Source organism: Arvicanthis niloticus, chromosome 17, assembly GCF_011762505.2.
Source record: "Arvicanthis niloticus isolate mArvNil1 chromosome 17, mArvNil1.pat.X, whole genome shotgun sequence".
NCBI lineage: Eukaryota > Metazoa > Chordata > Mammalia > Rodentia > Muridae > Arvicanthis > Arvicanthis niloticus.
The window spans coordinates 17,518,550-17,542,495 of NC_047674.1; the positions used below are offsets into that span (position 1 = coordinate 17,518,550).

General features: G+C 46.0%; 2 protein-coding genes across 2 annotated transcripts in view; one reads left to right on the plus strand and one right to left on the minus strand.

Moving 5' to 3' along the window:
• Window positions 1-2,723: 2,723 nt before the first annotated feature.
• On the minus strand, window positions 2,724-23,316 carry Neu2 (neuraminidase 2). The gene is made up of 3 exons (XM_076914856.1): window positions 23,178-23,316; window positions 5,393-5,604; window positions 2,724-3,973 (listed from the first exon to the last, which is right to left on the minus strand). Exons 2-3 carry the CDS (start codon window positions 5,591-5,593, stop codon window positions 3,035-3,037), a joined length of 1,140 nt encoding a protein of 379 aa, XP_076770971.1. The 5' UTR covers window positions 5,594-5,604; window positions 23,178-23,316; the 3' UTR covers window positions 2,724-3,034.
• An 88-nt stretch (window positions 23,317-23,404) lies between these two features.
• Ngef (neuronal guanine nucleotide exchange factor) overlaps window positions 23,405-23,946 on the plus strand; it is an 89,354-nt gene continuing 88,812 nt past the window's right edge. Inside the window, exon 1 of the mRNA XM_076914855.1 lies at window positions 23,405-23,548. The gene's annotated coding sequence lies outside the window, so the exon portion shown is untranslated. The remainder of the gene's footprint in view (window positions 23,549-23,946) is intronic.

Consider the following 23,946-nt stretch of genomic DNA (forward strand, 5'->3'; position numbering starts at 1 on the left):
GACCGTGGAGGCCCCAAACATGGAACTCTGGTTCTCATTGGTCTGTGCTAAGACATTTGTGTTGGTTCCTGCTGCATTCCAACCTGGTTGTCAGGTTACCAAAAAGATGTTGAACAGTCTTGGGCTGCCAGCCTCAAGCTTGGACCAGGGGATGAATACTAGTTACTCATGTGTGTGCACCTCTCCCTCTCCCCATCTCCCTCTCCCCCTTCCCCTCACTCCCCCTTCCCCTCTGTCTGTCTGTCTGTCTGTCTGTCTGTCTGTCTGTCTCTCTCTCTCTCTCTCTCTCTCTCTCTCTCACACACACACACACACACACCAGGAAGTAGCATTCAAGATTGGCCAGCATTCCCCCAACAAGGTGGCATAGCTGGACTGGAGTGCAGGTGTCACTGACTTGGGGACCATTTTCTTGAGCGCTGTAGGCCAACCTTCTGACATTTGCACACCTGCGTTCCTGGCTGGACACACACATTCTTTGCGATTTTCTCATTCTTAACTAATTTATTTGTTTAGGAAATATTGTTTTGTTTTGTTTTGTTTTGTTTTAGGAGAAGATAAGGAAGGGCAGAGCATGCTGGACTTATGTATGCATGTGCCTCCAAGGACATGAATTTGTTATAGTAAAAACTCTGTCACTAAATGTGCAGAATACATCCTGCTTTGGACACCAGAGCTAGTAAAAATAATGTCCATGGTGGAGAACAGGTGAAATCAGAAAGCAGTCCAGAGTCCAGTTAGTCTCACACCAGTGCAAATGTCTCAGCCAACAAACGTACTGCGGTTATATAAGACTTCCATTTGAGGGAAACTCGGTGGGCTGTACGTGAGGATGCTCTGCTCCATCTTTGTAATTTTTCTGTAAATCTAAAATTCTTCCAAAATAAAAAAAAAAATAAATTTCATTCCAGAGTTTTAAATCCAGCATAGGAAGTCACTGCTAAAGTTAAATTGTTCACTTTTTCGCCTTTTCCATTAGGACACAACATACATGCAGTCAGCTATCCAGCCTGGATCCATACAGATCATGGAATTCATCTCTGGAACTGACCACCTAAGCAGCTACGGTCAAAGCAGCAACAGTACTTCAGGCACCTAGAATTCTTCCTCTTCCTCTCTTCCAGGCAACGGCTCCTGCATCGGAAGTACCCAGTGTTCTGATTGACTTATTATAGATTTGTTTCTTTGCCTGTCCCTTCATAGGAATTATAGTCCCTTGTCAAGTATGTTATATGTTGGTTTCCATCCCTCAGTGCACTCTGTGAAAGTTACCCACACCACAGTATGAAGTAACGAACGGCTTATTCCTTGATTGTTGTATTGTGTGCCAGTTGTCCATTCAGTCTCCGTTGATACATGGATCACTTCCAGGTCTACTGTTTCTCTAAGGCTGCTATAGACAAACTTCCCACCTTTGATGGCTCCAGACTCATTTCTCTGACACTTATTTCAGATCACTGCATCACAGATTGGTGTGTGTAGCTTTAGGGACTCCTACCTAACAATTTTCCAAAGTGGTTGTACCAGCAACTTCACTTCCAAAGATGTGTAGATGCTCCAGTGGCTACAGATCCCTGCCAATCCTTGCTGCTGTTGATGTTTAAAATCTTGATCATTTTAGTAGCTAGGTTTTAATCTGCATTAGCCCACGGACCAATCTTGTGGTGAGCATTTCCCCATGTGTTTAGCAACGTTTAGAATACACTCTATGGAAAAGGGCCTGTTCAAAGCATTTGCCTATTATTGGACTGGTTGGTTTTCTTATTGTTTCTGTATTATAGACAGGGGTCCTATGATGGTCTGTATATACTTGGCTCAGGGAGTGGCACTATTAGGAGGTGTGGCCTTGTTGGAGTAGGTGTGTAGGCATGGGCTTTAAGACCCTTGACCTTGCTGCCGGGAAGTCACTCTTCTGCTAGCAGCCTCCAGATGAAGATGCAGCTGCACCATGCCTGCCTGGATGCTGCCATGCTCCTGTCTTGATGATAATGAATTGACCCTCTGAACCTGTAAGCCAACCCCAGTTAAATGTTGTCCTCATAAGAGTTGCATTGGTCATAGTGTCTGTTCACAGCAGTAAAACCCTAACTAAGGCAGGTCCTTTGTCAAATTTATGTGTCGTAAGTATATCCTCCCTATTGAGAACTCTTATTTTACTCTCTTATTGGTATCTTTTGGTGAATGGATCAGTTTGACTTTAACCAATCAAAATTTGTCTTTTAAAAAACTTCAAACAAGATGACTTTGACATCTGTATTTAAAACTAGAAGGGATTCTAAGGACATATGTGTCCATGGTTTTCAATCCTTGCGTTCATTAGAATAACTTGAGATTTTGACGAAAATACCACTGCCTGGGACTCAGGGTTGACTCTGGATCAGCAGGACCAGGGGAGACCCTGGCATTAGAACTGTTGCAAAGCTCCCCAGGGAGCTCTAACAGGCAAGCAGTGCATAAGGAACGCCTTTCAGTCTCAACAGATGTGTGGCTCCCTAACTCTCTCATTTGTTAGAGCGTTCCTTGGAGTACAATACAATGACTTAGCTGGTTCAACAGAGTGTTCTGGTGCTGTCTACTCTAAAGCATTGGCAAAGAGGGACACACACACACACACACACACACACACACACACACACACACGCATTGACATCTTTCCTAACTCATAGGTTTTGCTCACCCTTTCCCCAGAGACTCTGAACATTTTTTCCAGGAAGAAATGGGCTAGGTTGGATAATTTATTAATACTCATACAAAAACTAGGCATGGGGAAACAGACGGGTTAAGTTAACATAGTGACAGCCAACATGCAGAATGGTAACCTCTAAATATACTGTCCCTACCTTCCCTGCCAACAAGGTGAGGAAAGCCAGGCTTCTTTGATTTCTACACTAAAAATAGAATCCACTTTGAAGGCTGAAACAGCAAAGCCCACAAAGAGTCAAGGAAGGGACCCAAGAGTCCAGAGGATGCTCGAAGAAAAGAGAGATGGGCATTTTGAAGCACAAGGAAGCCCTTTGGGTCACATGCAATGAGATCACTGGGCATGAAATACAGCGGGGAAAGCTTGCTTCAGGGTGAACCTGAGGAAAATGATCTCTTCATAGTTATCTGATTCGTACAGACACCCAAACTGTGGGGAGCCATCGGGGCCACTCTCCATGTTCTGTAAGTCGGAGTAGGCACAGGTGCCCATGGCCAGCAGTGTGGGCACTGACCAGGCTTTGGGATCTAGTGGCATCTGGTTGAGGTACACACCCAGGTTGATCCTATTCTTGGAGTCTGTAGGGTGGGTATAAAGCAGCCACGTGTCTAAGGCATCTGGCTTAGAGTTGGGGTTGCGGAAGGCAACCACACTTCCATGACACCCGAAGGGGGGCTCTACAAGCTTACTAACTACCTGGTTGTCCTGGAAATCCAGGCCATCATTAGGACTTTGTGCCTGGACCCTGGCTCCCAGGAAGCTCCTAGCATTTAGATACACCATCCTCTGAGCTCCAGTGCCAACCTGAGCCACCTGACACTCTAGTGAGTTCTCAGACACAAAGTTGCCTATTTTCCACGTGTGCCCATGGTCAGAGCTGTTGAAGCAGAAGGCAAAGGGGGTAGGTTCCTGGGCAGGATGCAGTTTCCGGTAAGCATAAGCAGGGACCAGAAGACTTCCAGCTGTGTTCTTCAGCTGCAGACAGTGCCCAGGACCCACAGCAAATGTGGCCCATTCCTGGTGGGTGCTGCCAATGGTGGTCTCTGTGAGGTCCTGGATGGGGCTCCAGGTCTTCCCATGGTCAGTGCTGCTGACATGGCATAGCCGTGTGACATTAACCCTAGTTTGGAGCTGATGCTGCTCTGATACACGCCCAGGGATAGCAATGAAGAAAAGGAAGAGGGTCTTTGTTTGCTTGTCATACAAGGGACATGGGTTCATGGAGCGGTGGCCTTCCAGCTGGGCTTGGGTCACCACTTCCTCAGGTTGCCACTGAATGTGAGGAGAGGGGAAAAGGAGAAACACAAACTTGAGATTGCTGGTGACAATGACAAGAGGCTATTTTGAGGGTCTACAGGGCAGGTGTATCCTAGGAATAGAGTCAAAGGCCATAAGGGACAACTTTACTTATCAATTACCTGCCCCCAGGAGCAGAAGGAGCCAGGTTCTTCTCCCTTTCTCCATCTCCCCCCCACCCCCATTTTCCTCCCCTCTTCTCTCCCTGAAGGCTGTTACTTTGATTCCCACTAACAGATATTTGCAGAGCATCCATGATGTGCCAGACAGACCCCCAAGACACAAAAGTAACTTAGGAGCCAGCAGATGCTTTAGCAAGTAAGGGTGCATGCCACCAAGCCTGATGACTTGAGTTTAATCTCTAGGGCCAACAGAGTGAGAGAGTGAGAGAACTGAGTCACTCAAATGCATGCACACACAGACAAATAAGCAAGTAAATACAATTTAAAAAATGTAAGGAACTATGCTAGGAACCATTCATTCCTAACATCAGCTATTCTTTCTGCTGGTCTAGCATTCTTAAAAAGGCAAAGAAAATGAGGGTCGCCCTGTTATCACCTACTTATGATACTGTACTAATGAACTCAGAGAGCCTGAAGATTCACACCAAGCTTCCCTGCGGCCACTGCTGTGTCATGTATGCCACGGGCCACAGCAGCTGTCCTTGTTCCTCATTAACTGCCCCAATGCAGGACTCTTAAACACAGACACAACACCAAATGACTGATGGCACCCACTGTGTGGCCTAGTCCTCCAGTGCTGAAGACATGTCCTTAGCTCCATTTCATATTTTGGAAATGAGAAGCCTAAATAGGTTAACCAAGTTGCCTAAAACCATCCCTTGGATAAAGAGTGGACCCAGGCCTTGAATTCAGGTCTACCTGCTTCAAGCGCCATGACTGTGTATAATACTTATGCGCCAGGCAAAAGGAATTTTGATGGCATACTTCGAATAACTATCATGTACTTGTGATGAGAGTAATGTTATGAGGACAGAGACAATCATCTGATCCTAAGACCCCAGATTAATTACCCTCAGGAAGAATTAATGTCCCATTAAATGACAGTGCATTGCTCCTCCCTTGGGCTTTCAACAATGCCTGGAAGCTCAGCCAGTCACGTGATGAAGCACATGATCAGCCAACAAGACTTGCTCCTGGTAAACCCAAGTGAAATCTGGGTTGGGTACAGGAGCCCATTTGTCACCCTGTCTCTGGATGGGTTTCTAGGTCTCTCCTGGGTTCCCTAAATCCTACCTACATCTGTGTTATCAAGAGATGTCCTTGCCCCTGAGTTTTGTGAGGTTTATGTCTGGTTCCACCACACACAGGTGGACCACATGGGTGTGTGTCGAGCCACCCCAAGTGGAGCCACTGCAGCTGGGTCCTGCCTTACCTTGACATGGTTGGTGGCTTCATCGTAGTTTCCTCTTCGCAGGACGATCAACTCGGCATGCTCATCCGTCTTGCTGGCTCGCTTTTCTGCAAAGGCCAGCAGGGTCTTCTGCTTCTTCAGGTAGAGCAGAGCAGGGATTCTATAAGCATTGGCTCCTGTGCGGAACAGCGTCTCCTTCTGCAGGACGGGACAGGTCGTCATGGTCCTGCGGTCTGGGAAGGAAGAGAACACACATTATCTGCTGTCATACTTGTGTCAAGGGCCAGTGTCATCCAATACATTTAGTACTCATCTGATTGGCAGACCGAGTCCTGTCTGGGTGGCCTGTCCTAGAAAAGGTTCTGTGTCCTTTCCCATAGCCCACGACCCCAGGTGCCAGTTGTACTGTAGTGTACTGGCATTGCTCTATCCAAGAATCGAAAAGTGTGTTCTGTATTAGATTCCTGTCATAACTGTTCCCCTCACAACAGATCTGTGACAACCTTCAGCTGCTAACCCTGAATAGAGTAGAAGGGCTTGCTAAGTGGCTCTCTGCGGCTGTCCGACTGCCAGGGAATGACACGCTGGGGCCTTTTTATAGCTCCAGAGCCCTAGAAAGCTGTTCCAAAGAGAAAGAAAATGCCTCCATTCTCCAAGCTCTGCTCCCTTAGCTGCCTGAGGCTGATAACACCAGCTGCCCTCACTGTGTGGGTGCCACCCTGAGGCAGGTAGGGGGTGGTTGTGCATCTGCAGAGATAGGCTCTGCCTACTAATGGGGCTGGAGTGTGGGGGTGGGTGGAGCCCTAGAGGTGTGAGAAAATGAACAACAATGTAAGTATTTGCAGAAAAGAACAGGGAAAGCAGGGGCTAACTTAGGGACTGTGGTTGACAAAAGAAGAGTTGACAGAGCTAACTTCATAGCCAGAATAAACTACCCTTGGCTGAGACAACCAGTTGCCAAGGTTATCCTCAACAAAGGCTATATTTGATGATCTATCTATCTATCTATCCAGAAAATAAGGACAGATGGACCCCATGTTCTGGCTTGAAGTGAGACCCTCAGGTTATGTTGAGACAATTCTGAGACTGAATCTCAGCTCTTCCCACCCCACTCCCCACCACCACCCCACCACCCTTCTCTCAATAAGCTGCCTTTCCTTCTGCTAAGAGTAATGACTTCAAAAACCTCTATTAAACCCTCCCAAGGGAACTACAACTTTCTATGAAGTCTTCCCCATGCCATAACCCCTGGGGAAGAGAAATGAAAAAAGAGGAATCAGCAAGCAGGAGACAGGGGCTTTTCTACATTTTCTTTTTGCTTTAAAATGGAGACTTGAAGTGTTGGTTGCTCAAGGCTGCAGTTCGGCAAGTGAGAAGCTGGGGCAGGAAGAGTGTTTTGAATTCAAAGCCAGCCTGGGTTACACTGAGACAGTCTCGAAAGGCAGAAAATGAAAGACTAAACAAAATAAAGTCTATGCCTGCAAACTGTAATCTTGATCGCTCCATGGCCGTCACTGTCATAAAATTTAATAGGAGAGAATTGGATACAATTAGAAGAAGAAATATAAGGAGAAAGATGCTGTTTCAGTGTCTTAGAAACTTGATCAAGGACCAAAACAGCTGCTCCTTAATGACAATTATTCAGTAGCCATCTAATCAGATTTAAATGTTGATTTTGGATGTCCCTGAGGCCAAGTCTTTCTCCATTCCAATGAGTTGGCCTTCAGTATACAACATGGAAGGTTAGCTAAGGGCATCCACAAAAAAGCTTGAGACGGGGGTCAGAGTTCTCTTCAGGAGGAACCAGAAAAGGACTATGAGCTAGTCCTTGGGGCTCACATGGGGAAGGGTGACTTAGAGCAACAGCAAGGGTTGAATAGTAACCCCAAACCAATGGACGTAACACGGTGATGTGACAAGAGCCGAGGTTCAGGGTTTAGAGAGAGGAGAAGATGGAGTCTGGGAGAGGGATGAAGCCACCAGCCTGAACTAGTTACTAAGTCTTGTAGATGGTCCATTCCTGTAGGATAGACCACTCTCCATTTTCAAAAGGGATGCATAATATCTCACACTATGCAATTCAGCTTCTCAAAGAGCTGTGATTCCAAAGGGTCATTCTAAGGCTATGCAGACATCACTGCCTAAGTTCCCCCTCCAACCCCAACAAATTCTGTAAATGTGAACAGTCACTCTGCTCTACCCCAACCACGGCCCCAGGAAACCACCAGTCTACTCTCCTATCTCTGGCTTTGCCTGGTCTGTGTGCTTTATACAAGTACAGTCACCCCGTGCATAGCTGGCTTCTTTCTCTTAGCATGTCATTTCTAAGACTGATTCATGCTGCAGCATGTATCAGAATGTCATTATTTATTTAGTTACTCCTTTATTACTTTGAGGGAGGGATACTCTTATATATGTAGCCCAGGCTAGGCTGGAACTCAGTATATAGCCAAGGATGACTTTAAACTGATACCACCACTGCCCAAGTAGTAGGATTACAGGCATGTTCAACCACGTCTGGTTTATGTAATGTTGGACATCTTTGGAGATCTACCACAAGGCTTCCGCACTCTAGGAGAGCACTTTACCACATCTACTTCTGAATCTTTTCCACATTGACTTTGCCACTTCCACCTTTTCTCTGGGTGTGAAGGGAGTCCCAGTCCCCGCACGCTGTCACCAGCACTTATTATGTCTTTTCAATTCTAGCTAACCTAGTGGCTGTGCAGGAATAGCTCGGTTTGGGTTGTGTTCCATGGTAGCTAGTGATGCTGAGCAGCCTTGCATGGCCTTATTGAGCACAAGAGTTAGACTTTAGCCTAGAGGCAAATGGAATGTTTCTAGAACTTTTTTTTTAGGCCAGCCATTGATCTAATCTAATTAATTCTAAGGAAGTTTCTTTCTCAGCTCCAGGGAGACAGAGTAGAAGATGAGCTAGCTTCAGTTTTCCATGTGAGATTGGACAAAAATCTCAATGAAACAGACAATAGTGACCAAAGTGGTAGTGCTGGTGTCTCCTAGAGACTGCGGCAGCAGATGCAGTGTGATCAGGAGAATGTGCCGGTTGGTTTTTGTCAAGTTGATACAAACTAGGATCACGTGGGAAGAGGGAACCTCAACTGAGGAACTGCCTTCGTTCTATTGGCCTGTGGGCGAGTCTATGGGGGTAAGTTATTGATCAGTGTTTGATGTGGGAGGGCCTGGGCCTCTATATAAGTGGCCCTACTCCTGGACAGGTGGCCTGAAATCAGGCTAAGCAAGACATGAAAGCAAGCCAGTAAGCTGTGTTCCCCCAGGGCCTCTGCTTCAGTTTTTGATAGATTATCATGGGGAAGCCTTTCCTTCCTGGGTTTTCTTTGGTCCTGGTGCTTATCACAGCAAAAAGCACACTAGGATGGAGGCCTGGTCAGTGCTCATATGGGCAGTTGGTCCTGGTTTCCACGGTATCCTTGGCTGTTTTCTAGATTCCTCTTTTAGTATGTGGCTGCCTTAAGGATGGCAACCAATGCAGTCACCCCTGTCACCGGATCATGTGGCATCTGGGAACCTGAGACGGATCAGAAACAAAACAGGCCGAGAAGCCTGTTCTGGTGCAGTGGATATTTGATCAGGGATGAAAAGGTCAATATTATTACCAGTATATGGTGCTTGCCAGGGCCAGGGACCGGCTGAACATTTGACAGCAATTACTTCATCTAAGCCACAGATGCCCTACCCTCTACAAGTCCAAGAGGCTCAGAGTGATGCCTTTTGTGCAGAGAAGCTGGAGTGGAGGTACCAGAGTGGTAGATACCAGCTTGTCCCTCTGATCTCTCTCAACAGCCAAGCTCTGTATCTGTATATTAAAGACGAGACTGAGCCCAGGAATGAGAAAGGTCAGGGAAAAGGGACTTTAAGGTCAACATATGTGTCATTCACAGCCTCAGCCCAAACTCACACACCCACAAACAACTTCCCAACCCATACTTCTCCCATAATCAATAATAATAATAATAAATAATAATAAACCCAGCTGACCTTTACAAAATGCTTTGTGTTTGTTCTCTAATATTTCTCTAATAGAAATATTGTGCCCAATATTTTCTAGAAATCTTTGTCAATCCCAACACCATCCTCTCTGCTCTTGAGGAAGTCTCGAGGGCCCTCTGGGGCATCTTGGCACAGCTCCGCCTCCAAACAGTGGCAGCTGACACAATAGGAACAGAGCTGAGTCAAGAGTCAAAAACTCTGAAGCTGCAGAGATGACTCAGTCAATAAAATGCTCACCATGAAGTCATGAGGACCTAAGTTCAAGCCCAAGAACTGGTGTGAACAGGCCTGATGGGGTGCGTTTGTAAGCCCTGGGAAGGCAGGAGCAGGCAGAGATCGCTGGCACAAGGTCCAAGGTCCTGCTGCCCTCTCTTCCATCCCTGCTGGGGTCCAGTCTGGCACAAACCTTGCAAAGCCAGAGATTTCATTGCTGGTTCACTTTCTCCGTTCAAGGAGATGCTTGATAATTTACAACCTGGCACCTTCTGTCTTTCAGAAAACACCACCCAACATGCCCTGTCCCTGCCTTCCAGAACCCCAAAGTACAGCCGAACTTCAGTAATTATGGGGAAGGATAAAGAGGTCTGTGTTGCTTTCCACAGGAATGCCTTTGTTCTGAGTTAGTTTTTTCATTAGTCTGAGTGTGTTAGTTAAACTGCTCCCACTGGAAGCTTTCTCACATACCTTGACATCACTTCCCACGATGCCCTGGGAGCATCCTGGCAGCGAGAACTCCTGCTTATGTCAACAGAGGGACATGTGAATCAATTAGAGATAAGCCATACCTTTAGTAGTATGTGCCAACAGGATTCAGAGAGGTCTGGTCGTGTAAGGACAGAGGCAGTGGGAATCTGGTATCAAGAAGGTCTCTGTGGCTCTGTCGTCCCCTGGCCTTGATTCCAGTCTCAGTCTCTCAGTAAATCCATGCCTATATACACCAAAAGGATGTGCCTCCCATTTGTCTGACTAGGCACACGTCAGGGATCATGTCAGCGTGCAGGCCCAGCCCTGGCCTAATTAAGATGCTGCCTCTCATTAGTCTGGAAGAAGTCCTGAATCAGTGGTGACCTAGAGCAGCTGACTCAAGCTGTCTCTTACAAACGGAAGTGTTAAGCAACATGTGCTCAGTGGGAAGAGACTTCCTGGGGTTTGGAAAATTGTAATTTTCATGGTAGGAGCAGGTTAGAGTCACATAGAACCTGGTTGTCATTCTGCCTCAGCTGTTGATAGCCAAATGACTCCTTAGACCCTCAGGCTCTCTGAAATGAAAATGAAGATGGAAAACCTTCACTGCATGGAGATGCTCAGAATCAGAATGAAGTCCCCTTCTGTGAAACTCTAATGATAAGACATCATCTGCCTGAACGCTCTGAAACAGCAGACTCTTGTGCGCTTCCTTAAAGTGCTTCTTCAAAGACGTGATAATAAACACCACGACCAAAAGCAACTTGGAGAAGAAAGGGTTTATTTTTTTTCTTACAACTCTCAAGGAAGTCAGGGGCAGAAAATCAAGACAGGAACCTGGAGGCAGGAACTGAAGCAGAAGCCATGGAGGACGCTCACTTTGCTTTCTTCTAGGATTACTTGCCCAGGGATCGAACCACCCACGGTGGGAAGTGCCCTCCTACATTAATAATTAATCAAGAAAGTGTCCCCCGGGGCTTACCCACAGGCCAATCTGGTGGGTGAATTTTCCCAATTGAGGTTCATCTTTTCAGATGACCCTAGCTTGTGTCACATTGGCAAAAAAAAAAAAAAAAAAAAAAAAAAAAAAAAAAAAGAAGAAGAAGAAGAAGAAGAAGAAGAAGAAGAAGAAGAAGAAGAAGAAAAGAAAATTTAAAAAGCAATTATGAGGCATGCAATATCTGATAGCAGTTAGAAAAGACTCTTTCAGAACACAAAGGCCACCTAGAGCTCACACAGAAAATACTGCAAGAACAGCTATCCTGTCCAACCTCAGAGAGAGGCCACTTTTGCTAATAATCCTTGTAGCTAAGAATTATTTTGAAATAACTTACAGAAACCTCATTTTGCCTTTTAAAGTTTCCCCCGTTTCCCTTCAAACACACTCACACATGTTCTCATGGCCATGTTAATTCCAAAATATATCTCACTGCATCTCTTGTTCAACAGCTACCTACAGAGAAGAAAAAGATCTCGAGTGTCTTGCTTGCTCCGATCTGACGTACTCCTGACACAACATTGGTGTCTCCATCCACTGACGGACAGATGGTTGTTATCCATGACAAATGGACCAGATACCCCATTTGCTCTTTAACCTAGCACTTGGTAGTAGATGTCAGTCTCTGGTGATGAACTCTTATCTTCTGAGCCCACCATGTCCAAGGCTCCATGGCCTTTCCCAGATAGACAGCCAAAAGCATGTGCCACCCTGTCCCAGCCCTCTGCAGGACGTAGATGGGCTGAAGACAGGACACAGCAAAAGGCAGCTAAAGTCAAGTTAGCTTCAAATCAAATTTCCTGTCTTCATACAAGATAGAGGTACTTGCAATATTTTCTGTGTGAACTCAAGGTGTGACCTTTATGTTCTGAAAGACTCTTTTCTTTTCTTTCTTTTTTTTAGATTTGTTTATTTTATGTATGTGAATACACTGTTGCTGTCTTCAGAGACACCAGAAGAGGGCATCAGATCCCATTACAGATGGTCGTGAGCCACCATGTGGTTGCTGGGAATTGAACTCAGGACCTTTAGAAGAGCAGTCAGTGCTCTTAACCACTGAGCCATCTCACCAGCCTTGAAAGACTCTTTTCTAATTGCTATCAGATATTACATGCCTCCTAGTTGGTGTTTAATTTTTTTTGTTAGAGTCATTGTGAAGATGAAACTCAATTAAGAAAATGCACCCCTTAAATCAGCCCTGGGGGGTAAGCCCCAGGGGACATTCTCTTGATTAATAATTAATAAGAGGGAAAAAGGATTTCCTCTTTTATTTCCTTTTTTATACTGGACAAAGTCCTTTTATGATGCCATCCCATTGGCTGCTCAGGTCTAAAATGTCCCCTAGTTCAGAGCTAAGCACACACCCTCAGCTCTTTACTTCCTGGGAGGCCTGCATCACCTGCCTGCCTCCCAGGTCAGAGTGGCCCTTTGTTTGGCTTTTTTCTGTGTCCTCTTGCTCTTGGGCTCTCTCTAACCAGTTCTGAAAGATAGACAAGTTGAGCCGGGCGGTGGTGGTGCACGCCTTTAATCCCAGCACTTGGAAGGCAGAGGCAGGTGGATTTCTGAGTTCGAGGCCAGCCTGGTCTACAGAGTGAGTTCCAGGACAGCCAGGACTACACAGAGAAACCCTGTCTCGAAAAACCAAAAAAAAAAAAAAAAAAAAAAAAAAAAAAAAAAAAAAAAGATAGACAAGTTGATGTGGACTTGGGATTCCTTTTTAGGAACTCCACTGTCTTGGTTAGTGGTTTTCTATTGCTGTGAAGAGACACCATAGTCAAGACAATTCTTTTAAAGCACCACATTCTTTTAATTGGGGCTGGCTTACAGTTTCAGAGGTTTAGTCCTTTGTCATTATGGCAGGGAGGACAGTGCTATTCAGGCAGACATGGTGCTAGTGAAGTAGCTGAGTGTTCTACATCCAGCTCTACAAACAGCAGGAAAAGAGTCACTGGGCCTGGAATGAGCTCAAAAACCCTCAGCCTCTAGTGACATAACTTTCTCCAGGTAGGGCACATCTCCTAATCTTTCTCAAGGAGTGCCACTCCCTGATGATCAAGTGTTCAAATAGATGAGCCTGTGGGGCCTATTCTCATTCACCACCATATCTACCCACAGGCTAGCCCACACGAAAGGCTCCCAATAAACCCCCTGCTCACACTTAGACACACAGGTCAGGCAATGTTCTCTAAGTCAATGCTCCCACTTAGACCCACAGGTCAGGTACTGCTCTCTGAGTCAACGCTTTGATCGCTTGTTTTCCCCACAGCTGACTGATGGATACTTGAAGAGTTGTTTTAAAGTGTATCAAGTACAGGGGACTAAGGAAATGGCTAAACATGGTGGCTCACATCTATATCCTAGCACGTGAGAGGGTTAGGCAGGAGCGTCCTCACAAGAGGCCAGCCTGGGCTGCATAATGGGGTCAGTTTGGATTACAGAGAGAGGCTATTCCACAGAAAAGAAAGAAGAAAAGGTTGAGGTTCTGTTTAAATGCTATACAATGCGAGAGAAAGTAACATACAAGCCGGCAAAAAGAGCCCGCTTTGGTAAGTGTACTAAATTCGCAAAACTGTTTTTAAACACAGTTTTGCGCATTTAGAAAAGAAACTAAATATGTATTGCTATATTCTCAAAACTTAGCATGGTGTCACAAGTGAAACACAGTAAATAGCTTTTGAATATAGCATTTTTAAAATCTTACTTTAACATTTATTTACTTCTTTCTTTTTCAAGACAGATTTTCACATGTAACTCTGGCTGTCCTGGAGCTTGCCCTACATCTCAGACCGGCCTAGAACTCAGAATTCTCTTGCTTTAGCTTCCTAAGTAACGAGACTATAAATAAGCAAACACCACTGGTGATTCGTTTTAACTAATGATTTTCATACTTATTAACGTTTTGTTTGGTTGATTGGTTTTTGTTTATTCAGGACAGGGTTTCTCTGTGTAGCCCTGGCTGTCCTGGAACTCACTCGGTAGACCAGGCTGGCCTCGAACCCACAGAGATCCGCCTGCCTCTGCCTCCTGAGTGCTGGGATTAAGGATGTGCACCACCATCACTCTGCTATTCACCTTCTTGTACTCCTCCATGCACATACCAATGTCATTGTTAGTTTATGTAACAGAGGAATAAAGGCCTGCAGAGAGACATGAAAGAAGCCAGTCAGCATAAAAAGACTGGAGAACTTTCCCTACCTAAGCCATGCGTAACAACCACGGCATGCTGGGAAATGCCTGCAGCACACCCAAATGGCTGGTGCTGTGTAAATACCTACAAAGGATCACAAAGACTCTTGACCCTGATCCCTGGCCCACTTCCATCGTCAGAATTTTCTTCCTCTTTCTTAAGAAACTATTTTTGTTACCTGCCATGTGTCCTTGGTGCTGTTCCTTGTCCTGAGACAAGAGAACCTGGAAACCTCAGTGGATGTCCCCTTTTAACACCCTTTCTGTGCCTTTGACAGTTGGCACAGCCAGGAAGTAGGGTCTGGGCTATTTCTTCTTTCTTCTGTGCACTTCCCCTCACTTTCTGGGAGCAACCTCTGTGAAAGACAGCTAGTGTGGGGACACCTCTCCTTTTCTCTTCTGTCTTTCCTTCCCTCAGCTTCTGTTGCCAGAAGCCAGTACTCCCAAAACTTTTCTCCTCCCCAGGGACCTTACCCAAGCTTATTCAGAGGCAAACAAGCTTATGCAAGAGTTGGCAGCCGCCAAGCCTTCAGAACCAAAAGGCTGAGGGTGGTCCACCTGTAGGCTTGCATGGACAGGACCCATAGCAACCCAGAGCTGAGTGTGGAAGGTGAAGGGATACCGCTATGCTGAATGCCACAGCATACATAGGGGCCCATGTTCACACAAACACCTAAGTGGCCACACTTAGAGACCAGCAAAGATAGCACTGCCCACAAGGCTGCTTAGGGTCCTTATGCACCACACCTTAGCCTTTCCTGCCCTGGTGGTGTTCTCTCCTACCATCCTAGCTTCCTTTCTTCCATAATTTCTTCTTTCCTCTCTCCTTCCCAGCTGTCCCAGACAGGATGACTGGAATGACAGACTCAGATGCAGCTCTAAGCTGGGGCATTGGCACCACAAATGGCTGACTTTGTTGTCCACGGGGTCCTAATGCCCATCATCTCTGCAGGCTGCGGGGGTGGGGGGATGCCAAGCCATTCTAATTCACAGTGCTCCTTACTTTCAACTGCTGTGATATATGCATCTCTGCTTCTTTATACCTTAACTCCTCTCAAGTCCTCTCTGTTTGTCTACCACAGACAGTCCTGTCCCTGGGAGTGTGGAGATAATTCCCCAGGCAATAAGACAGTCCCTTTGAGCTAGTAATCCAAATGAGGGAGGGAAGACCCGATTGTTCTTACTTTTAACCTGAACAGGGATTTAAAGCAAAAGAAGGCAAAGCTGGCTATTCCCATGAGCCAGCTCTTTCTCTGCCAACAGCTTGGCTTATTTTTAGAGCTCTTAAGGAGGCAGACCTTATTCCATGGATGTAAGAGACATAACCTCTGGCGTGTTCAGAGCAGGGACTTGGTAGGCAATTGATTTAAACCCCAGACAAGGTAACTGCAGAAGAACTGGACTTTCAAAAGCAATCTTTCCAATTCTCCTGGGACTGTGCTCAGACCTGCCAGGGACTTATAGGTATGCAGGAAAGCAGAGCTCCAAGCCATTAGATCTTGAGGATCCAAGGCAGAGGAGAGGACTGCTTCTCTCCAGTCCTGAGGTCCAGGTGCCACCTCCTCCCACCCCGTAGTGTCCCTTGAACTACACGCTATAGTGCAGTCTCAAGAACTGGAATAAGGTTGACCCTGATAATCTTAAAGAGATGGTGAAAGCAGAGACCCATAACTGGTTAAAGAGCTAGGTGGCACCCAAGTGCTTACCCCTAAACCGTATCACATCCGTACGGACATCCGGACATCCATATCACATGGAGGAGGAGATACAGGTGGAAGAACTGTAGGAGCCAAAGGATGAGAGGTAGAGGGAGGGAAGTGGGAGGGAGAGATAGAAGGGAAGGGAGGCTTGAGGGCAGGAGAGGGACTAGTGGGGAGAAAGGAGAGGACATTCATTGGAAGGATAAGAGAAGCTGGGGGTGTGTGGAAGCACAGTGTATCATGTACAAATATGATATTGTAAATGTTTTAAAATTAAATTAGGACCTGAAGAGATGGTCGAGTGCTTGGGTTCGATTCCCAGCACTAGTATCAAGCCGCATACAACTACCTATACCTAACTCTAGCTCCAGAAACCAAGTGTTGCCTCTGGGCTCTGGGGGCACCGCATTCACGTGCACAAACCTTGCATTCTACTCCTGTAAGCATCTGTGTCTCCTAGGGTGTGATGCTGGGATGGCTTCTAAGGCTTTGTCTTTTTTTGGCACCCAAAAAAGCAGTGCTTCCAGACCTGAGGGTCCCTGTCCCCAGCTGGCTTCAACTGATAATAAAGAATTGCCATGCAGCCAAAGGCTGGGCAGAAAGAGATGGGACTTTTAGGTTGTGCAGTCAAGGAGCAGAGAGAGAGGGGGAAGGGAGGAAGAGAAAGAGAGAGGGGAGGGAGGGAGCCATGAAGTGGAAGCAGAAAGATAAAACTTAAAGGCCTGATGAAATATAAGGATCCAGGAAAGTGGCTCCCAAAGGACTACTTCCCCCATTGGGCCTGGGGTAGTAGAGATAAAATATAGATTTTTAAAAGATGTTAATGCGGGAATATCAGAAGGGAGTGTTTGCTAGCCTTGGGGAAATTTAGAAGTGTCCATCCATTGAGCTAGTCAAGGTATATCAAAATTAGCTGGTGTGTGTGTGTGTGTGTGTGTGTGTGTTTCACTGGAGAATCCAGAGAGCTCTTGGGGGTGGGGTGCAACCCTTGTGTACAACCTGCAGATTTAACTTATATTTAGGTCCAAGGGAGAAAGGGATTAAGTGTTCGAGTACAGGGTGATTCTCTTTTGAGATGCCCACATTCGCAGTCTACGGTGTCTTACGTTCTTCCTCAATACCTTTCCTTCTTTTAACTCCAGTTCGTCACATCTATGTTAAAATCTCTTAACATAAACTCCAAATTCACTTCAACAAACTTTTGTTAAGCTCGCAAGTCGAGTGTAGCCAGCACCACACTCACCGGGAAGGTGAAGAGGAATTTTGGAACACTTGTCCCTCCACCCCCAAGGAAGAGGCTAATTAACATTCCTGGTCAGCTTGGGAACTTTGGAAAGGTCATGGGACACTTGCTGGATGGGAGAGGCTGACTAACATTCCTCAGGCCAAAGAGGAGGGAACCCACCTGCAGGTGAGGAAGGCTCAGAGCATGCAAACACATTCCGCAGGACAGACCAACCCTTGCCACCTGCAGACAAGGGAAGTCCTTGCCACCTCATTCCCCAAAGACCAATCAGTTTTAAAAGGGCTTGCCCCCGGTCGCCACCTCTCCTTCAGGTGCAGGACGAGCCCAATGGATTGGCTCACTAAAATTCCTCTTGCTTTTTGCATCGATTCACCTCTCTGAGTGGTTCACTCAGGGGGTCTCTGACAAGCTAAGGCTCACAAGAGCCTTACAAAGGTGGAAACAGGAATGTTCCAGATGAGTCTCAGGGCTGCCCAATTATATGGGAGGAACTGAGCGAGCAAAGGCAGGGACAACAGCAGGGAGGATTCCATGTTCACTGAGAAGAAATGAGGGGGAAAGAGATCTCAGGAGGACCTCTTGAGGCAGCTCAGAGACAGAGAACTCTCTGGAAGGGAGGGAAGGAGTAGGGCAAGCCTCCTAGTGACAGGACCGTGTGCTGCTGGCTGAGGTCAGTGACTGAGGGAATCTCTCAGTTCTTTGAAGGCATTTGGGATTTTTCTTTTATCTCTGGTGTCCTGCAGCTGTGTGCTGGGTTGAATGTGAGTTCAGGTGTGAGGTCCTCTGAACTGAACTAGGACTCAGCATGCGTCTCAAATGCAAAACTCATTCTCTTTCTTCAAGTCTGAAAACTCTCCACTCATTATTTCTTTGAACACTGTGCTTCCTCTGCTTCTGGCGCTCTCCCTCACAATGGCCCGGTAAACGGCTCCTGCATTTTCCTGATTTATTCAGTGGTGGGTGTTGTAATAAGGGATCCAAAGCCTTGACTCTGGCCAACAGATAGAGTCCTCCCTCCTATGTGAGAACTCTGTTTGTCAGCATGAAAAAAGATACAGAAGATTGATGGACTTCCACCCTTCTGCTCCCCAGAGTGGTTTCTGAAGCCACAGAAAATTTTCATTCTTATTTTATAGGTTCCCCTTCTTTATGTCTTTAAATACTTCTGCACTTAATTAATTTTATTGTATTATTTTATGTGATGAAGTGTTCGCTTGCATGTATACATGTACATTACGCGTGTGCCTGGTACTTGCAGAAGGCAGGAGAGGACATCAGATCCTCTGGAAATGGAGTTACAGATGGTTGTGAGCTCCCACGTGAATGCTGGGAATCAAATCCAGGGCCTCTGGAAGAACAACCTGTGTTCTTAACCAATGAGCCATGTTTTGGCCCTGTGCTTATTTTTACAAACTGTATATGCATAAATTTGCATAATTTTAGCAGCAACCCTAGGACACAGATACTGTTTGCCACACCTGTTTTACAAAAGAGAAAACAAGGCAAGTGGACCAATGTTACACTGTCAGAAATCTGTAGAGATTGGACTTACCAGTAAAACGTGGAGGAGTTTAGACTGTCATGGACTAAACTGAGTAACCTAACAGTTCTTAACTTGTAGTACCTCAGAGTGTGACTGTATTTGGAGATAAGTGTGTGAAAAGGAAAGATAAAATGAGGTGTGAGCCGGGATCTGGCTGGTGCCTGTTAAGGAGAGGATATCACACAGCAGATTAGGGCACACATAGGAGAAAAATCACACAGAGAATCCAGGCATCCACAAGCCGAGAAACGGACCTGCAGCCACTTCAATTCTAGACTTCAAAAGAGACCGCCCTCAGAAGCAACTAAACCTATTAGATTCTTACCTTGGACTTTGGGCCTCTATGACTGTAAGACAACAAAGCTCTCTTGTTTAAGGCCTCTAACTTGTGGCACTTTGTTACAGTAACCCCACCTGCCTGCTTTACTATGACCAACGGTTCTAACCTCCTCCTCCTCCAGTCAGGTCTGGTATTTACGGACGTCTAGCTTGCTCAGTTATTATTATCTGATGGAGAAAATATTTAATTTCTACACTCTGGGACACATTAAGGGTAAAAATTTCACACATCTGCTTTTAGAATCTGTGTTTTCTGTTTTTCTATCATTTCTGTCTCCCTGTTTGTGACCTTTCATGGGAGGCTACCTCATGTGTTTTACAGTTGTCATGAGTCACCTCATCTTTCAGGTGTGATGAATTGTTCTTACTGGAGTTCCTGGTTACAGAGACCTCCTCCATAGTTGCCTCTTCTTGTTTTTAAGACTTCCAAGACTCTCAAATATTTTTCTCAGTTTCCATTTGGGGATTTCTGATTATCCTGAGTAGCTATGAGTTAGACCCCATATGTGGCTCCAGTGTCTGCTTCTATTTCCTGTAGGTAATTCTAATTTCTCCCCACAGCCTGGGACACTTTTTAACTTCTGTGCTGTTAAGTCCTTTGCAAGCTTCCTGTTGCATCCCGCAAGGTTGAGATGCTGGTGTTCTCAAAGGCATTTATTTAAAACAAAAGGAAGGGGTGGTTCAGTGAGCAAGACGCTGGCCATGCAAACATGAGGGCCTGTTTAGACCCCCAGAGCCTATGTAAAGCTGGACATAGCAGCGTGCATCTGAAATCCCAGCACTCCTACAGTGGGATGGGAAGCAGAGACAGAGAATCTCTGGAAGAAGCTTGAGGACCAGCTAGCCTGACTTATGCACTGATGAACAGCAAGAGACCCTGTCTCAAGCAACATAGAAGATGAGGCCTGACCCCCACTCACGTGCCACGGCACATGTATTCCTGTATTTCCACATGAACACACTCTCACACATACACATACATACCACATACATACCATGCATATCCACAGATTTGAAAGGAAGAGAGGGAGGGAGGGAAGGAAGGAAGCAGGGAGGGAGAGAGACAGAGACAAAGAGACAGACAGAGAGACAGAGAGGGGGTTATCTAGAAAGATGGCTCAGGGGTTAAGAGCACTTATTCTTCTTGCAGAAGACCCAATTCAGTTCCCAGCACCTGCATCAGGTGACTCACAACCACCTGTAACTACATATCTAGGGGATCTAACACATTCTTCTGACCTTCAAAGACACCCACAAGGATGTAGCATATGTAGAGAGAGACACACATAAATAAACCTTTAAATCAAGTATATAAAACAAGCACAATAGAGATTATGTATAATTGTTCACCAGGGTAACTAGTTAGCTATTCATTTGTGGTACTTGGGGGAGGCTGACCTTGCTTTTGAACAGAAATATGTCTTTATTACAGAAATACATAACCAGCATTTTGGTGTGTTCAGGAAAATGTATGTGACATTGGGTAAACTATCAAACGTCTGTTTATCTGGCTTCCTTATTACAAGACAATGGAGAGTCTTAGATAAACTAATTCACACACTTACACCTGTTTGCATATACACACGTGTGCATTGTGTGCTAGGACCCACATATGAGAAAGAACACGCAGTTTTATCTTCTCTCTGCACTTAGGTCTCCTCACTGAATATTGTACCTTGAGTCCATCTACTTTTCTGTAAATTTCATTTTTCTTCATGCCCAATAATATTCCGTTTTGTGTATGTACCATGTTTTCATTATCTCTCCCTGTGCTGGTGGACATTGAGGTTACCCCTACTTCCTCGCTATAAAATAGCAATAAACAAAAAAAATGGATGTACAAATATCTATGAAGCGGGATATGGAGTTTGGGGGACATATGCCCCAGAATGGGCTAGCTGAGGCAGGGTTATTAATTTTTGTTTGTTTTTTGATATGAGTTTGTATTGATGAATTAGTGAATAAAGATGCATTTGATAGTGAAAGTGTAATACTCTAAAGTGAAGCCCTATGGCCATTCTAAATGAATAAAGGTTTGCTGATACATCTGTACTATCTATATCTAATCTAGATATATATCTATATACATATATCTCCATATGTGGAGGGGAGAGAGTGAGTGAGTTTGGGACTGGACAAGTGTTTGGATGACTGTTTTAATCTAGCTGTGCAATATTTGATTTGTAAGTTAGTTAGAATATATATGCTTTATTTAAAAAAAAAAAAAAAAAGCAGGGATGAGTGGAAGTGAGATTACTTCCATCTGGCTTTCAGTGGCAAAAACCAGAACCACTATTGGTGGCAATTGGATGTCATACTAGGCAGACATCTGAGATTCAATGATGCCCACTTCCTGCATCCGTGCCCTACTGTGATATGTGGGATGCACCTAATGGCTGCTCTCTGACAAGCACAGCATGGCAAAGTGATGGGATGCCACTTAATGTCATCTCCACGAGCACATCACAAAAGTCTGTGGAGCTGGGAGATGGCTCAGCTGAGAAAGTGCTTGGTATGCAAACATGAGGGCAGGATTTAGGTCCCTGGAACACAAAAGCTAGGTGGGCCTGGCTGTGCCCAGCACTCAGGAGGCAGAGATGGTGGTCCTCACAGTAAGCCAGCTAGCTAGACTAGCTGAAATTGACTAGTTCCAGGTATAAAGACTGACCCTGCCTCAATAAATGAAGTGGAGACTCATCAAGGAAGACACCCGGGGTCAACTTCAGACTTCCATAGGTGAGCATGCTCACATCACACACACACACATGCACACGTGCACCAGAGACAGAGACACAGAGAGAGTGTGTGTTGTGAGTACATACAGCAAGAAAGAGGGAAGGGAGAGAAGGAGGGAAGAAGAGAGAGAGAGAGAGAGAGAGAGAGAGAGAGAGAGAGAGAGAGATCTTCTGCAGTCCCGATGAAGCAAGGTGTCATGGCAGAGAGTCAAACAAACAAAAACAGAGCAGGGTGCCCAGCTATGTCCAGCAGGAAACTAGGCCCTCAGTCCAGCAATCCCCAAGGAGGAGCACAGACCTGCCAACAACCCCATGAGGCCTGGAAGAGGAGCCTTCCCCACACAGCCTTGTAAAGAGGAGCCCTGGCCCTCAGCCACCTTGCCTCCAGCCAGTGAGAACCCCTGAACAAAGAACAGGGCCAAGCCCTGCCCAGATTCCTGACCCACAGAAACCCAGATTACAAGTGTGCCCTGCTTCTTGGCAGTACAGGTTGGGTTAATTTATTACCAGCTGTAGGTCACAAAGACAATAACTTATCTGAGGCTTACATAGTAAGTGTAGCAGTGTAGCTATTAACATTGATGGATGAAAGCAACAAGGTAAGAGCCAAGGTTTTGGTATCAGCTGGTCTGGGTTTAAATCTTGGAGCAGCTTATTATCTATGTGGCCTTGGGCAAGATGATTGATGTCTATAAGCCTATGTGTCTTTAAAATGGATCCAATCTCAACTTGTAGTGAGAGCTCAGGGCTACACGGAGAGGTTATGCTATACGCTTAGTTCAGTGCCTGCCACGAAGCAAACACCCAGGCAGAGGAAGCCGTCACTAATCATAATTCACTGTAATAGTAACAATTGATTAAGACCTCTCGCATAGAGCAGCTGGTGTCCCCCTGCCTGGGAGCCGTCACGCTGAGCCCTGATGACCATGTAAAGAAGTGACTAGAAGTGCTGGCTTAGTTGGCAAAGTGCTTGGCATATGTGCACTAGGACTTGAGAAGATTCCCAACTGCCCTGTAAAAAACAGCATGGCACTGTGTTCCTTTAATCCCCATAAGGGAAGGTTGAGCCAGGAGGGTGCAGGTAAGATTCAGGGGACCGATGATGGTGCAGCCTGCCCTGGCCAATTAGTGAGTTCTGGGTTCCATAAGAAAAAGATATGGCAGAGAACAATAAGAGAGATACCTGGCATTCATCTCTGACTTCTACATTTGTATGTGTGTGCACATGTACATATACTCACACAAATGTGACCAGAACCCTGGAGGACCATAAACACCCAATTTCAGACTCAGGGGGCAGGTCAGTCTGTTGTGGGGAGGCCATTTTTAGTCAGCTTTCAATATTACCTTGCAGCCAGGGGCCGTTCTGGTCATGTCAACCTGCACCTCCGTGGCACCTCCCCTCTTGCCTTGCTTCTAGGAAGGTGTGTGGCTGCCTCCCCGCCTGGGCTCAGGGCACCTAGCAAGATAAACACACAGACAGGAAGTGCCTGTCCCAGGAATGGAGCCAGCTATAACCGAGGCAGGTCTGAAGGTCAGGAATGTTTCTCAGGGAGACTTTTCCAGACTGTAGTTCTCAGGAACAGGTCAAGAGCGTGTGTGCTTATGTGAGGACACACAGACCTGCACTGAGGTGCCTGGACAGGATGGCGGATGGGAAAGGAAGAAGCCGAAACGCTTATGAGGGGGCCTAACACCCAGGAACTTCTGGCTGGCAGGTAGGCAAAATATATGTGTATTTTTTTTTTTAAATGAAATGAGATCAAGGAAGCCATAGAATAGAGGTCACTGTTGGGTAAGTACAGAGCGTTGCAAGCACTGTGTGAGAAAGAACTAAGAAAGAGAAGGCAGCCAGACTGCCAGCGGGAAGGAGCACTTGGCTACCCTTGCAAGATTCCAGTTGCACCTATGAGGTACCTGTGAGCTCCCAGCCCGTCTTGGCTTTGTGACTCTCCCTGCCCAGCTTGTTTCAACATCTGTGAAGCATGAAGCAGGGTGATGATTCCTTCCAGCTTCTCTACCCCCCAGCTGTGGGGACTAAGGAGACAGTGTAGTACATAGGACAGGTCTCAATAACTTACAGGACCCTGTGCAATAGGAACGTGCAGGGCCTCTT